Below are 17,272 nucleotides of genomic sequence, written 5' to 3' on the forward strand. Positions count from 1 at the left end.
AAAAAAAAAAAAAGAGTACTGATGAAACTAAATATAAATAAGTCTTATAATTAGTCACCCTAGTGAACCTAACATACCAAAAATAAACTATTTAAAGGCAAATCTTAAAAACAACTGAAATTCAACAAATATTTATCAAGTCTCTACTACATGCCAGGCCCCATCCTTTTAAGAGCTTAGAATTTTACATTCTAGTAATTCTTTCGAGAAGAATAAAGACAAAAAGAAAGCCTTTAACTAGCCTCTGTTCTCCTGCTATCCTGAAATTTGTTTCATTACAGTGAAACTTAGAATACTTAGTTTTGTGCAGGGTTAAAAATTTACCTGCTGGCATGCCCTACTAGCCTTCCTTAATTGGTCATGCATGAAACCTCTGAAATTGTAATGAAAAGCTGAGTGTTGTTCCAGTTTTCTATGAAGAACATCCGTATCTGTCATCAGATTCTCAAAGAAATCTATGACTCATAAAGACTTAGAACCACTTTTCTCCGACTCAACTCCTCCTACTCAAAAGAGTTTGGTGCTACTATTCTGGCTCCCACCTATGAGTATAGTACCCTATAATTCATCTTTCAGTCCTTTCACACATTATTATTTCTACTATGACTTCACTCAACAGTTTAAACAAACTTTATGTGCACCGTGTCTATAACTCACACTTCTCTTGATCTATCTTGACCCAATAAAACACTGAGACTCCAAGAAAAATTTGGGTGTTTTTTTTTTTCCTAGTGTGGTAGTTAATGTGTTAAAATAATGACAGATTTCAGAAAGAGAGACCTCAGCTTAAAAAAAAAAAAAAAAACAGTGACAGAAACATTTCTCAAATTCAAGTGGCTTTCCTTTCTTGTAATAAGAAAATGTGATTTAAGAAAAGATAAAGTACATGGAAAAAACTTCAAAGACTAAAAAAAAGAATTACTTACCAAGTTGGCCATATAAATTGTGAGCAGCCCTCTCCTGTAAATAAGTTAAGAAAAAGAGTAAGATTAAGCTTCAATTTGACTTAATTATCACATTATCATTTATAAGAATTCTATGAAAAAAATTATCAGGAACTAGAAAATATACTGCCATCTTAGAAAAATAGGTAAATTTTGCTGAGTTAAGTTCTTAATGCCCTAATACTAGTTGGATCTAAGTACAGGGTGTCATAAAGCTTATGTGCAATTGAATTGCACACACACTTCACAGACACCCAGTATATTCTGTAAATCATACTGTTTCACAGTGATTAAATATTCTGCTTAGTGATCATTAAACTATTTAAATTACTATTGTCTCGTTAGTTATGATACAAAGAGTAGTATAATTTGTTGCTAGTCTACATTAGAGAATTCTAAATTTTACAATAAAGAATTCTAATTTATCTTGCAAAAAAATCAAGTCCACAATAATTCTGACCAAATAAAAATTAATTGCAAAAGAAAATCAGGCTTTCTATTTCACACACAATTGTTCATTAGACGTCATTACAAATCATACCTAATCACCTCGGTATTATTTCATTGTTAAGTGAGAGGTCAGGCACTAAGGAAACTCTCTAATGCCAACAAAGTATGTTCTGTAAACACTACCTTAACCAAAAAACTGCACATTTACCAAACTTAACTTAAGGTGATTCAGGTAAACAACTGAAGATAACAACCATTTTCTGCCCTTCGTCAGTTTATTTAATTTACACTGCATAAGAAAAATCAATGAACTATATCCTATTCTCTAGGAAAAAGATCTTTAACTTGTTTTAAGAGTTCAAGGGCAGAGTTCAAATAACAAACTCTGAAAATTACAAAAAGTTATTTGAATTCTAATTATGAACGTCTTTAAGTATTCAAAGAAAAACTACTATATATATAAAACTGGTACCAATATCAAATCACTTTCTCTTTTTTTTTTTTTTTTTCAGACAAGGCCTCAAGCTGTCACCATGGGTAGAGTGCCATGGTGTCATAGCTCACAGCAACCTCCAACTCCTGGGCCTAAGTGATTCTCCTGCCTCAGCCTCCCAAGTAGCTTGGTCTACAGGCACCCACCACAATGCCCAGCAATTTTTTGGTTGTAGTTAGTATTTGGCAGGCCCAGCTGGATTTGAACCCACCAACTCTGGTGTAGGTGGCTGGTGCCTTAACTGCTTGGGCTACAAGCACCCACCACAATGCCTGGCAATTTTTTGGTTGTAGTTATTATTTGGCAGGCCCAGCTGGATTTGAACCTGCCAACTCTGGTGTAGGTGACTGGTGCCTTAACCGCTTGGGCTACAGGCACCAAGCCTTACTTCCATTTAAATACCATGCTGGTTCTTAATATTATTATAATATTTTCAATGAATCTTGATGTAAGACTTCTATATATTATTACAATATTTTCAATGAAATCTTGATGTAAGACTTCTATATAGCCTAGAAAATTCATTATTTATAATAGCTTACTAAGATTTTTACTATTCCCAAAGCCACATGGAGGCACTATGATTTAACTAAACAGTACTCAAGTGAAGTTAAAAAATCAGAGTTCCAGTAAACTTTAATTCTCTCATATTCTGTAATTTTGTCATTAAAAAGAATGGGACTAGTTATCTACTTACATTTTTAAAACATAAAAATTATTTAAAGGAAAAATGTACATGTATTACCAATACATAAAATATAATATTGGACTCTGATGAAAAGTAGAAGATAATCTAGAACCCACACTGCCAACCCCCCCCCCAGGCAATTTCCATCTTCAATATATGCTAATTCATTCCAGCAGTACAATAGAACCCTCCTGCTCCTCACAAAAAGATTTAAAACTCCCTGGCAGGATGACTAATAAGGTCTCTGTTACATCTTATTTTCTATGATTTCTACATACAGATTCAAATTGTCCTTACTAATCCTTACCAATCTTATTAGTTCCTTAGCAAATTCTAAATCAAGGATATTCTAATATTACTTCTTTGATATAAAGAAAACTTAGGGTAATATTAATATCCAAGAATCACACATACAGAGAAGAAAGAATAGTGCTTCTCAAGTGATAGCCATTTTTGCCAAAAATTGGTTATATATTAAGAAAAATATATATCATTAATCACAAATTGCATAATAAAAATATTTCTGTACTTTCAGTGTTAGAGCCTGACGATACATTTCAATACAAAGTAAACTAAAATATGAAGCTTCAGGCTGACTCTCCCTTATTCAAAATGCTTGAGATCACAATGTTTCAGCATTGGAGTATTTCTGGACTTTATAACACTTGCATATACAGGAGATATATTAGGGAAGGGACTCAACTCTAAATAGGAAATTCACTTAGGTTTCTTATACACCCTATATAACAAGCTCAAGGTAATTTTATAGAAAATTGTTAATAATTTTGTGCATGAAATAAAGTTTATGTTAAGCAGAGGTAGTTATGTGTATAATTTTCCACTTGTGGAGTCATGCTGGTACTCAAAATGTTTCAGATTTTAAAATATTTTGGATTATGAATATTCAACTTATATTTTTTAAACATTTGTTCCATGAATCTAATTCTATAATATTCAATAGTAATGCAGATACAGTTTCAATAGCTCTCATCTTTGAATGCTATGTTAACCAGTTTGATGAAAATATTTCAAATGGTGTATAAAACCAGCATATTGTACCCCATGATTGCATTAAGGTGCACAGCTATGATTTAATAAAAAAAAAAAAAAAAGCTCCTATCTACCTGATAATAAAACTGTTTATCTTTTCAACCACAGGGCAAAGATTATCTTGTTTACCTTTAAATTTCCATGAACCTGACATCTAAGAAGTACTAAACAAATGAGCCTGGAATTACTAGACATATAACTATAAAGATGTTTCTAGGAACATAGTCTTGTAAAAAGGAGCATATTATAAACATACAATCACCAAAAATAGACACTAAAAGGAGAGAGGGCCAATTGTTGATACCAGTTTTTTAGCAAGCAAAGAAGTGATCAAATTACCTTATACAAGGCAAATAAATATTATGAAGTCAAATTTAATCTTCCCAATAGTCCTGCATATTATCTTACTCTATTGAAGACCAAAAATCATGGAAGTTAAGTACTTTCCTTAAAAATATAAAAAATAGCAAAAAGATAAGCTGGAGTTAGTTCCTCTGATTCCAGTTTTGGGTTCTGTCCAATGCACAGCACAGTAAAAAATCTTTGTGCTATTAAATGACCTTTAAACTTTGCAATTTACTGACTTGCTTCATATGGTGTCCTAACAGCCTTCTATGATTTGAGGATAACTAAACCCTCCACATACTTTTACTATTGTGAAAAGGCAGAGGATGTATTGTTACTAGATTATGTCCAATTCTCATCTCAAGTTTCAATTTATCCTTTCCAAAATCGTCTCCTTCCCAGCTTTTTCTGAATTCCAACCCAAAGCTAATAGCCTCAAGAATGAGAGGACATTATCTGTGGAGGGCATAATATGCTGGATTACAGGGTCACCCTCTTTTTGGTAGGATTTCCTTTGTGTAATTCCTTCATCTTCTGTTCATTTGATGTCAACTTTGTAGCTGTGCCACAACAGAACAAGGATTTATTTTGTCACTTCTCCAGTTATGTTAAACTGAGAAGTTAATTAAGTGCCATTTTATTATTTAACACCTGATTACATCTAGCCTAAATCTGAAGACAAACAGGCCACTCCCTTCCTAGTGAGTAAATCTATGGAAACCAAGTTATGTATAAAAACATTGCTGTAACAAGTGACACTCGCCTGTAGTGAGAGCTTCTGGAGAGGCTAAGGTGGGAGGATCACTTGAGCCCAGGAGCTGGAGTTCAGCCTGGGCAACATAGGAAGACCACGTCTCTAATTAATTAATTACTAAATAAGTAAATAGCTACAGCAGTGATAGGGAAGGAGGTAGTGCCATTTAGTAGAGATGATGGCATAGTCTAGCCCAACAGAAGGGGTTGGCTGAAACCAATTAAGTACAATAAGCAACTTTTTAAACTTCACAGGAGATTCTGCTACACACATACTGTTCTCCCATTCTGCAGAAAAGCACTAGAGTGGAAGGCTGGGGGAGCCGGTTGAATAAGCTGCCCAGTAGTTCCTTAAACCATCAATAAGCCTTTTTGTTGTTGCTTCTTATTTGGGGGGCAGGGGCGTTCATAGGGGAAGGGGTTGAATCTCTGAAACTTTCATATAAAACTTAAGGGAGTTTCCATCACTAGGGGTATTACCTTAAAAAACATTAGAATCACTTCTATAAGAACTGTGTAATCAGAGTACCATCATTCCTATAGGAAAACATTAAAACAATTAAATTTTCTGTAACATTTTAGTAGATCAAAAAGTATCCTCACACCTCACATCATGTGGGAATTCTAAGCATTATTATATTCTAACAACATTATCAGTTCTAATTAGATAAAAATGTTTTTTTTCTGGAAACTGTAGTGTATTCTTCAGCTAACCTCAAAATTTTGAATGACACTATGTAATACATTTCACAACTGAGGTCACTGGGGAGTACAGTAGGAACAATGTGACATCTAAATTCTAAATATTTATGTATTCTAAACAAACATGTAAAAATAATTGCATATTCTATAAATAAGGAGAAAGATAAAAGATAAAGTGATAATTCTAAATATTATAATGATTTGCTAAGAAATTCTATTCAATCATCTCAGAAAATCCTTCAAGATATAATAGATTTTAATCTGTCAGAGTGTTTTAGAAGAGTATAAAAAATACTTCTTTAATGCATAGAAATGAACAAGATAAGCTTTCAGTCTAGAGCAAGAATCTATAATCATATTCTATTATATACAGTACATAATACAGAGTAAACTTTTCAGAAGATTATTAAGATAACATGTTACTGAAACTTGAAGATTTTAGGACCAAATTCATGGTATTCTTTGATTCACATTATACAGTTCATTCATTTTGGTCATGTCTGGTTAGGAATTTCTTAACCACTACAGCATAATGTAATAACTCAATCTATGAATATGTTTTGGGTAACTGTGCAGTTTTTGATATTTTAATTCATGTTTGAGCACACTGCAACTTTTAAATTATCTAAACTAATACAAAGTAACAAAGCGGTTTTACAAAACAAAATCTATCAGAACATCTTTCTAAACCACAAAGCACTTCCTAGAAAAAGAAAAGAGAAGACTAGTTCTTAACAGCCCTCCTACAGATAAACTAGATGTTACCAGTGCTTCCCGCTGAGTTACTATGATCACAGCTCTTTGTGGCACAAATTTTTTAAGCAACCCTGGAAACAACTTCAAAGCTTTCTCAGCAACCCACAGTGATGCGATTAAGATTTAAGTAAGCTGTCCTCTTACTAGGTGTCAGAAACTAGCAGGCAAAGCATATTCATGGGAAGGGAGGTGGGAGGGATTCATGGATGGATTAGAGAGAGAAAAAATTTTAAGGAAGAAAAAGTGATAAGTTAATTTAGATGAAGATGCATTTATAGATACAGACAGATCTATGTATCTGTATCTACATCCAGGTAGACAGATTAGAGATACATATTGCTGTGTACATAATGATATGTGTACACAATGATATGTGTACACATCATTATGTGTACTTATGAGACATCTAAGCACAAAACCTCAGAGTAAATATTTCACTATTAAATACAGTTTTAGAGGATTAAAAATTAGGACTACCAAAAAAAAAAAAATTAGGACTACCAGTATTTGGAGGGAAAAGCCTGCTAGTAATCCAAAATATGCTCGTTCTATTCTTTCCAACATATTAATAGATATTACAGATACTAATGGAAAAAAACAATTGAACTACAGACATTCAACTGACAGCTGGCTCCATAAATGCTACGATTTCCCAACTTTCAACCTCAGACCTCTTTATCCTGGGTTTCCACACTCCAGTCTACTCCCATAGTTTCAACAGCCACCTATAAGAAGGAATCTTCCAATTTTATTTTTCTGCTTATCATCTTTATCCTGAATCTAGGCTCTTATTTCCAGGTGCATACTGGCTATCTCCACTGGTATATTATTGATTTCTTCTGTGACCTAAGGCATAATTATAAATTCCTTTCTCTTATAAAATAAAAACTATAATACTAATATGCTTCATTTGGGGCACTAGATACAATAATCTCTAAATATATATAACTTCAACCTTTGTAAATTACTTATAATCTATTAATGGATTTTGATATTTAATGAAATCTTAATATAAATTTGTAGTAAATAAAGAATACTTTTTTCAGACCAAATTAGGCTACTAAGTTAACTCTTGCACAGTTCCAGATATACACAGATCAGAAGTTTACTTAAAACAAGATACTATAAGACGATTTGTAAAAAGATAAAGCAAAAATATTTGCCTTTCTCTGTTTTAAAGCTTAACTCCAAAACCCCTCCCTGAAATTTTCTTCTTAAAAATGTCACTAGCTTCTGAACAACACTATTTAATAAAACTTCAAGGTTTTAATTACACCCAACCAGAATTTGTGGTTGATATGCATACACATAGACCTCTCAACAGAAAGAACTATAGAACTATCTCTCAGAACTGTTCACTGCATCACCTAAGAAACAAGAGAAATAAATCAACATACACCACCAAGAGTTCAATTACAAAAAATCAAATCAAGAGAAGGATCAATTTTTATTCCGCAAACATGTAATGCCAGTTAAAAAGAAGCTAAATAAAGCTGGACTTAGAATTTTGAGCAAGTCTTTAAAACACTTCAGTTATTTAAAATGAGTCATACTCTGTAACACCAACAATTGTCCTGTTAACAACCAGTGTCTAAGAAAGAAACAATACTGCAAAGGCTCACTTATGAGAAGTTAAGTAGAAAAGCTTTAAAGAAAAAACTCATTCACCTATCCAAAGTGAAAATAAAATAGAAAAACTACCAGCCCAAATCCATGTTATTACCTCACTTTAAGGAAACTTCTCTTTAGGCCCTACAGGGGTGTTCAACCCAGGCCACGGGCCACATGCAGATTATGTAAGGACTTTTTTGCTTATCTGTGATGGCAGATATCACAAAAATTATGCACAGACTTAATTTTTGCTCATCAGCTTTTGTTAGTACTTGTATTTTTAATGTGTGTCTCTAGACAACTCTTCTTCCAATGTGGCACAGAGAAGCCAAAAGGTTGGACACCCTTGGAAAAAGTTATTATTTTTAAAATCAGTAATATTTTTATTTTGGTATTATTGTATTTGAGCTAATGTTAATAGTAAAAAACACACACACACACACACACAGATCCAATGGTAAGCACCCTTTAAGATAGACCTAGTCAGCTTTCTACGCGTTGCAAGGTAGTAAAATATTAACACCAAAAAGCTATAACACTAAAGATGCATACAGTATTCCACAGATCAAACACTAAAAGAAAGAAAAAAAGTTAAGATGGAATTCTTAAAAAAAAATTCTAAATAATGGAAAGGAAGTAGGAACATAAAAATGAAAAACAAAAAATAATAAAATGGTAGATCTAATCTAGCCATATCAATCAACACAACAAATATTAATGAACCAAATAACCTAATTAAAAAGCAAAAACTAGAAGAATAGATATAAAAAAAAATGACCCAACTGTATGCTATCTGCTAAAAACATACTTTAAATTTAAAGACACAAGTACTTGAAATTACAGAGAAAAATATAGACTATGCAAACAGTAAGCCTGGGAAAGCCAGACAGCTACATCAATAAAAACAGACTTCAGTACAAAGAGTATTATCTGAATTAGAGAAGGGCATTTCATACTGATAAAGGTTCAATCATCATGAAGAAATGGTTATTACAAATGTTAATTACCAATAGATGCTTCATAGAAATTGACAACATTAAATAGTGAAATAGACAATTCCAGAGCCATAGTTGGAGATTTTAACTTTTCTCTCAACAAATAATAAAACTAGACCAAAAAAATTAGTAAAGATATAAATTTAGTAGTACTCAAGAAGTACTTTAAGATTTGTCTCTTAGATACATTTGGCAACATCTAGAGATATTTTTTGCTTGTCTCAGTTGGTGAGGAGGGGAAGACAGTCCTAACAGCATGGATGGGCACAATGTATAAAACAGCCTTCCCAATGAAGAATGACCTGGCACAAAAGTGTCAACAGTGCCAAGGCTGAGAAACCCACTTGTAGATAAACAATATTATCAATGACCTTGACCTAACTGATATTAAAAGAACACTAAGAATAAGCTAAAGAAGAAAAATCACCTGATCGCAACTGACACAGAGGAGACATCTAACAAAATATCATATTCATGATAAAGGTTCTTATCAAACTAGAAACAAATGTAAGCTTCCTAAACCTGAAAAAAAGCATATTTTAAAAATCATACAGGTAACATTAATACTTTAAGTTTGACATTATACTTAATGAAAGGCTGAATGACTCTCCCTAAGATCAGAAACAAGGCAAAGACATACCAGCACAATAAGGCAAGAAAAAGAAAAAAGGACATACAGATTAGAAAAAAAAACTGTCCCTATTTGCAGATAACATAATTATCTACGCAAAACATCTCAAGGAATGCACCAAAAACTTTAACTGGTAAGAGAAGTCATCAAGATCACAGGAGTCAAGGTAAACACACAAAACTCAATTGTAATTATATGTCATAGCAACAAACACGTATAAAATGAAAGTAAAAACATAATATCCCCACCTCACGCTAAATATTAACTCAAAATAGATGAAAGACCTAAATCTAAGAGGTTAAACTATAAAACTTTCAAAAGAAAACACTAGGCTAAATCTATGTGTTGGTAATAGTTCTTTAAATATTGACACCACAAACACAATCAACAAAAGAATAAAACAGATAAACTGGACTTCATCGAAACTAAAAGCCTTTGTACTTCAAAGGTCAAGACCAAGAAAGTGAAAAGATAACATGCTAAACAGGAGAAAATAATTGCAAATTATTTATCTGGTAAGGGACTTGTATCTAGAACATCTAAATGCTCACACCGCAATAATTAAAATATAAATAACCCAATTAAACAATGGACAAATGATCTGAAGACATTTCTCAAAAGAAGATATACAAATGGCTAAAAACTATATGAAAAGTTGCTCAGTATCACCTAAGCCCAAGAGTTGGAGATTGCTGTGAGCTGTGACGCCACAGCACTCTACCCAGGGCGACAGCTTAAGGCTCTGCCTCAAAAACATAAAAATAAAAAGTGCATTAAAAGCAACTTCAGGTAGTTTAAGTAAATATTTGGTTACCTGATAAGATCTATTCATACTCTTACTCAGAGATCAATGACTACAATAACCATTTTCATAAACCAAACAGTAAACATCTCCTCCTCTTGCTTCTCTGGGACCAAGGTAGATAAATTTCTGAGCAATTAAAAATAACCATTCAGGAGATGGCAAATATTTTCTTATGCCAAAGCTTCAACTTCACCTGTTTACATGACTGAACAGTTTATGTAAGTTTATAACATTTTGTAGAAATCTTATTAATTCACACAGAAAATCTCAGGTTGATAAAAGGAAAATATTTTTTAAAGACAAGATCCTTTATAAATAATAACAGATTTAACTGAGGTCACTCAGTGAGCTTATAGCAAAGTATAGATCTAGATAATAATAGAACTATTATTAATTTTCTTGGGTATAATATATAAAAATGATATTGTAGGTATGGAAAAGATCTTTCCTTAGAAACTGCACATACCAGGTCACAGCATAGAAACCTCTAATTTTTTAGTAAACACAGACTGAGTATTATTGCTCTATGATGTCCATCTTCACATTTTTCTAAACCTAATACATATACAAAGAATAATATTAATATAAAATTAATTTTCAGTCAAAAATATTTGTAAAACTGAAAAAATATACCTACTATTTTCCCATCATTGGACTACAGTAAATAATAAGCAAAAAAAAAAAAAATTATAGTTGGGGTAGGGGACAAGTAACCAATTCTATCAAACAGATACATAAAATTTTACCTGCTTTTTCTTTCAATTAGAATGGCCACATAAGATGCTGGCAAAGCGGCACCAAAGCCAGGAGTCCATGAGTAGAATTTTCCAAGTATCTTCCTGAAATTCAAATTTGGAATTTTTATTTGAAATTCCTAGTTGCTTATTTAGGTTTTGATGAATAGAAGTTTCCCCTCTCAGCCTACCCTCTAAATGTCCCACAGTGCCTCAAATACAGCATGTCCAAAGCTAAGCTTCCTACTTCTTCGCCCCATCCGCACGAACTCGTCCTGCCTCTGCTATGCCAGGTCAGTGCTTTGCAACCTCTTTTATCTCACAGCACACTTGTACCTTTAGTTAAGCTTCCATGGCACACTTAGGTTGATCCAAACAAAGAGTAAAAACAAGAATATACTTACTATGCTTTAAACTTCTTTCAAAAATAATTAATGATATTTAAAAAATTTCACAGCACACCTAAGATCCCCTCAGGGCATACCAGCGTGCCATAGCTTACCAGCTGAAATTCACTGTTAACAGTATCAACAACTACCTACCCATTTACATTTGATATTGAAAAGAGTCAGCCTCAACTTTCTGCCTCCCTTATCCCATATATTATTTCCTTAAATTATTCCATACACAATTTACCTCTCAAGTTCCTTCCTCTCCAACATAGGGCCCCAGCCTCACCATTGCTCACTAAGGCTGCTCCAATAGCTGAGTACCGCGTATCTCAACTCTCCTCCTAATCACTGAGTCAGCCACGTTCATTCAGGCATTCCCTGGATTCAAACCTGCTGGCTATGCAAACTGTGTTCTGCGTTTCCTTATTGATCACATAGGAATAATATTACCTACCTCATGCAACTGTTATGAGGACTACATAAGATATCGCCCTGAACACACTAAGCACTCACAAAGTGTCAACTGTAATTACAATTATTACTATTTTTAACACATAATAGACATTCAACAAATGTTCTTTCTTTTTTGGTTCTATAACCCTTGATGACGTTTTCTTATAGCAATTACTGAAGTATTTTATATATCATCTTCCATGTAGTAGAGTATGTTCATTGAAAGTAGGAATCTTCATAGTGCCTCACACATTATAAATAACCATCAGTGACTTGAGTTTTTAAAGAGGAAATAAAAACAAACTGGAGATGTTAGGAGGATTTTTTTTTTCTTTCAAACAATATGTTCCTAAGCAAGGGAGAAGCAGCATGTAAAAATTATAAGAAATTATCTGAACTGAGTTGCTCAATTGCTAGATAATGCATTATAGAAAAAAAAAAAAAAATATATATATATATATACAGGCCTGGCACCCACAGCACAGTGCTTATGGTGTCAGCCACATACAGTGAGGGTGGCAGGTTCAAACCCAGCCAGGGTGAGCTAAACAACAATGACAACTGTAACGTCAACAAAAAATAGCCGGGAGTTGTTGGGCGGGGGGTTGTAGTCCCAGCTACTTGGAAGGCTGAGGCAATAAAATCACTTAAGGCCAAGAGTTGGAGGTTGCTGTGAGTGCCACAGCACTCTACCAAGGGCATCATAGTGAGATTCTGTCTCAAAAAGAAAAAATATATATATATAATATACACACAGAGATAAGAATTAAGAATCACAGATAAAATAACATTTTAGTTGAAGCTAAGATTTAAAAAGATTAGAAAAGGTTTTTTTTTTTGAGACAGAGCCTCAAGCTGTCCCCCTGGGTAGAGTGCCATGGCATTACAGCTCACAGCAACCTCCAACTCCTGGGCTCAAGCGAGTCTCTTGCCTCTGCCTCCCAAGTAGCTGGGACCACAGGCGCCCGCCACAACGCCCGGCTATTTTTTGGTTGCAGCCGTCATTGTTGTTTGGTGGGTCCGGGCTGGGGATTCGAACCCGCCACCTTAGGTGTACGTGGCTGGCGCCTTAGCCGGTTGAGCTATAGGCGCCGAGCCTAGAAAAGCTTTTGAGAGCAGATAAGCTGAATAAATTCAGAAACCTTCTGGCTGAGGAGACTGAAGATGGTTTTCCCTCTAATGTAAACCCCATATGTTGAGGGAAGGACTTACTAAGTTATTAAATGTAAAAGTTAAAGAAAAATGGACTCAATCAACTGTGAAAGGAACATGGATGTTACTTTAATTATAAGTATTTTATCCTTTTACAACTTAAACAGATTCATAGAAGATAAAGAAATATGCTGAAATAGCAACAGACACTTATTGCTAGTTTTTAAAACCTAATTATGTATATCTTTATTTTCAGAGTATTAATAAGTCTTAAAAAATTTTCATAGAGCATGTGAAGACAGTTCCTAACAAAGGTTTTCATGCCAATTTAAAGTCATGATTTGCTTAGTAGTATAAAAATCTTATCAACTATTTTCTGCATAATCAAAAAGCTTATAAATAGTAACATTCTGAGGGAAAAAAATCTATAAAAGATATTTGGAAATTATATTTTTACTTGTAGTTAGAATATGGCTGCAGAACTACTTTGAACAGCACTAATATGAAGATACTGAGAAATTATATTTTAACTTGACACATTAAAAAAATTTAAGTTTTCAACAGTAATATCCATGATATTTATATCAGGCATGTCACAGTCCTCAAAACAGTGAATTCTACACAAGGTTTAAAGCATACAGCACAGGAGCAAAAGTTCCAGCAGTAGGATATAACCAGGGGTTAACTTATTGTTTTGTGCATAAATAAATGCATTTTATAGTCCTTTTGAAGTCTCTTCTCTGCATATGGCCCTAATCTACACTAAGGACAGCTGTTTTGAATTCCTGATGTATGAAATTAAAAATTAAGAAATCTTGGCTTGTCACCCATAGCTAAGTGGTTAGGGCAACAGCCACATACACCAGGGCTGGCGGGTTCGAACCTGGCCCAGGCCTGCTAAACCACAACTACCAAAAAAAAAAAAAAAAAAAGGGCGGGTGTTGTGGCAGGCACCTGTAGTCCTAGCTACTTGGGAGACTGAGGCAAGAGAATCACTTAAGCCCAAGAGTTTGAGGTTGCTGTGAGCTGTGATGCTAGAGCACTCTAACGGCACTCTACCAAGGGCAATATGATGAGACTCTGTCTCAAAAATAAAATTTAGAAATCTTGATCAACATCTTGGTAAATACACAACAGGCCTTAGAAAATGTGTGATATATTATAGCCTTTTTGCTATGTAATCACACCAATAATTTGAAGTTTATATTACATCTTGAGGCCAAGAGGCCCACAGCTCCTGGGTTCATAAACTTTGAGATAAATGTTAATTCAAAGATTAAAAAAAAATAATAATAGAGACAGTGACCCGCACAGCATTTAGGTAAACATGTTCATTTTCATTTCAATAAAGGTATCTGTTATTAATATCTAGAGATGATTATGAGTACCAACCTTAATATGCAAAAGAAAGCCATATACAAGGCCCCATTAGCAGTCAGGAATGAAGCAGATTGTAGGATCTCAGGGAGTAGTTTGTGTAAATAATAGTCTAATTTTCGTTTCCGGAGAATTGCTGCAATCTGGAAAGAGAAAGCCTTTTTTGTTTAATCATCCAATTTTTCTTACTTACATTATTCTTTTTTTTTTTTTTTTTTCACATTTTTTTCCCAGGGCTGGGTTTGAACCCACCACCTCTGGTATATGGGGCCAGTGCCCTACTCCTTTGAGCCATAGGCACTGCCCTACTTACATTATTCTTATATGGAAGCTGCTGAATAAAAGCATATAGTTAAAAGTTAAGGTAAAAATGCTGGCATTTTCTGCCTCCCCTTCAAAAATACACTTTTCAGGACAGAAAAGAAGATACTTGAATTTGGTTTATTTATTTATTTATTTATTTATTTATTTTTGAGACAGGGTCTCACTCTGTTCGCCAGGCTGGAGTACAGGGGCACAATCACAACTCAGTGCAACCTCCAACCCCAAGCTACACCAGGCTAATCTTAAATTTTTATTTTGTAGATATGGGGATTTGCTATATTGCCCAGTTCAATTTCAAACTCTTGGCCTCAAGTCATTCTCCTGCCTTGGCCTCCCAAAGTACTGGGATAACAGGCATGAGCCACTGTGCCTGACCAACGCTTCAGTTTATTGAGGGTAAAATATACACCACGAAATTACAACACAAATCACACGATGAGTAAACCCCATATGTTGAGGGAAATGTTTATAATGCCTTTAAAAGTTTTATACTGAAAAAATGAAATGTTTTTAAATGGAAAAAAATAAATTGCAATTCAAATAAAAATGGGATACTATAACCACACTACTACATGACAGGTTTTAATCAGTCCACTATCACTAAAAGATCTCAGTGACAGAAACCAGAAAAACTCATTCAGTTATTCAAGCATGAGAAATGTATGACAAAAAAATGGCAGAAATATACAATGTAAATAATAGAATTTAAAAGATTTCTGGCTTCCTGGAGTACGTGAAAAAAAGGCCTAAAAATCTAATGTTAAGAATCTAATAATAAAACAAGTAGGCACATGTGCTACCAGAACATAAAAATAAGAACAAATTCTAATACAGAAGATTACTAAAGTTTATTATAGCAATCTTTCATAAAAAATTTCAACCTATCAGTCTTCATGACTTAGCTCTTAAGTTTAGATTGAAGACTTTATTTGGTAAACTAAATTTAATGGCAAAGTCTCTAGAATAAAACAAAGCAACAAAGTGACCCTGCCATCATTTAGTAATGATACACAAAAATCAAGACATGAAATCTAAGCATTTACTGAGCAGATTATTAATGTTATAGGAAAAAGACAATCTAAATCATAACATACTCAAGATACACAGATGCTGAAGAATGATTAAGTGTTAGCAACGCACTACAAAGGGCCAAGGAACTTTAGCCTAGAGAGTTTAATACAGGGGGTGGGCAGAAGCTCCACGGAAGCAGAGACGTGAGCGGGATTTGCAAAAGAAGCAGAGTCTTGCCGGGTCACGGGAAGGGACACTTTCCACCATGACAAAACAGTTTCTCAAAAGGACTAAAGATCAGGACAACATAATCAGGGAACGAGAAAAGAAGCATAAGAGGGCAAAACGGACCTGAGAGCCAGAAGACTGAACCGCCCCATCCAGTTCCCACCTCCTAACTGTAACTTTCCCTAAGGTCTGTCACCAACAATCTAATCTTCCTCTACCCACAGGAAACCTCTGAAACTGACCATCTCCTATTCTAATTCAACTGCTACAGACTAGAAAAGCAGTGATGAAAAAGACCTAATCCTCGCCTTCCAAGAACAGGAAATCTTGATAAGGAAAAACACACAAGCAATAAACTTCAACATGCAGTGTGGCGAATGCCAGACCAGAGGAAGAAGGAACTTGTACAGACACACGGTATTAGGGAAGTCATCAGGGGTGATGTGATGATGGCAGAGAGATTTCACCCAACATTCCAAAATGAATCTTGACAAAGAGAATTCTGACAGAATTCTAAGGTCTCTGTGACACTGCATTCTCTTCCTTGTCCTTTTGTATTTCTAAAGGGGATTTCCTTTATTACCCTTTCTTTGTCAGACCTCTACTCAGTCTGCGTGTACTCTGACCCACAGCATCAGCTATTATTCAGTGTAGGATATAACCCTAACCTGCCCCCCAACTTCTAAGTCGACACTTCAAGTGTCTACTGGACATGTCAACACAGATATCCTATAGGCTATGGGCGCAGAGCCAAAAGATAGTTTTTTCAACAAATGGTGCTGGAGCAAGGGGACATCTATACATGAAAAGAAAAAAAACAAGTAACTTCAACCTAAGTCCCACACTTCACACAAAAACTAATTCAAAAGGATCACACACATAAATGTAAAGCATAAAACTACAAAAGTTTCAGGGGAAAAAATTAGAGAAAATCTTAGGGATATAAAGCCAGGCAAAGTGTTCTTATACTTCACACCAAAAGCACAATTCATAAAAGGGAAAATTGATAAATTCAACTTCCTAAAATTTAAACTTTTTATCTGTGAAAAACCTGTGAGGAAGATAAAAAGACAGGCTATAGCAGTGATTTTCAACTGGTGTGTCATGAGAAGAACTTAAGTTTGCCATGAAAATTTCTAAAGATCATTAATTAAAAATTATTTTTGAGGCACCCATCGCTCAGTGGGTAGGGCACCAGCCACATACACCAAAGCTGGATTCAAACCCAGCCTGGGCCAGCTAAAACAACAATGACAACTGTAACATAAAAATAGCCGGGCGTTGTGACAGGGGCCTGTAGTGCCAGCTACTTGGGAGGCTGAGGCAAGAGAATCACTTAAACCCAAGAGGTGGAGGTTGCTGTGAGCTGTGATGCCTG

General features: G+C 34.4%; 1 protein-coding gene across 2 annotated transcripts in view; it reads right to left on the reverse strand.

The window, feature by feature from the left end:
* The window catches only part of TMEM135 (transmembrane protein 135), a 242,961-nt gene that overhangs the window by 202,043 nt on the left and 23,646 nt on the right, over positions 1-17,272 (reverse strand). For both annotated transcript variants that reach the window (XM_003780838.3, XM_023511656.1), the window contains exons 2-4: positions 14,347-14,474; positions 10,970-11,062; positions 927-960 (exon numbers count right to left, since the gene is read on the reverse strand). In XM_003780838.3, coding sequence (XP_003780886.1) covers positions 927-960; positions 10,970-11,062; positions 14,347-14,474 — 255 coding nt within the window. The remainder of the gene's footprint in view (positions 1-926; positions 961-10,969; positions 11,063-14,346; positions 14,475-17,272) is intronic.

The sequence above is a fragment of the Otolemur garnettii genome, unplaced genomic scaffold, assembly GCF_000181295.1.
Source record: "Otolemur garnettii isolate 467f Iridium unplaced genomic scaffold, OtoGar3 scaffold00001, whole genome shotgun sequence".
Lineage (NCBI taxonomy): Eukaryota > Metazoa > Chordata > Mammalia > Primates > Galagidae > Otolemur > Otolemur garnettii.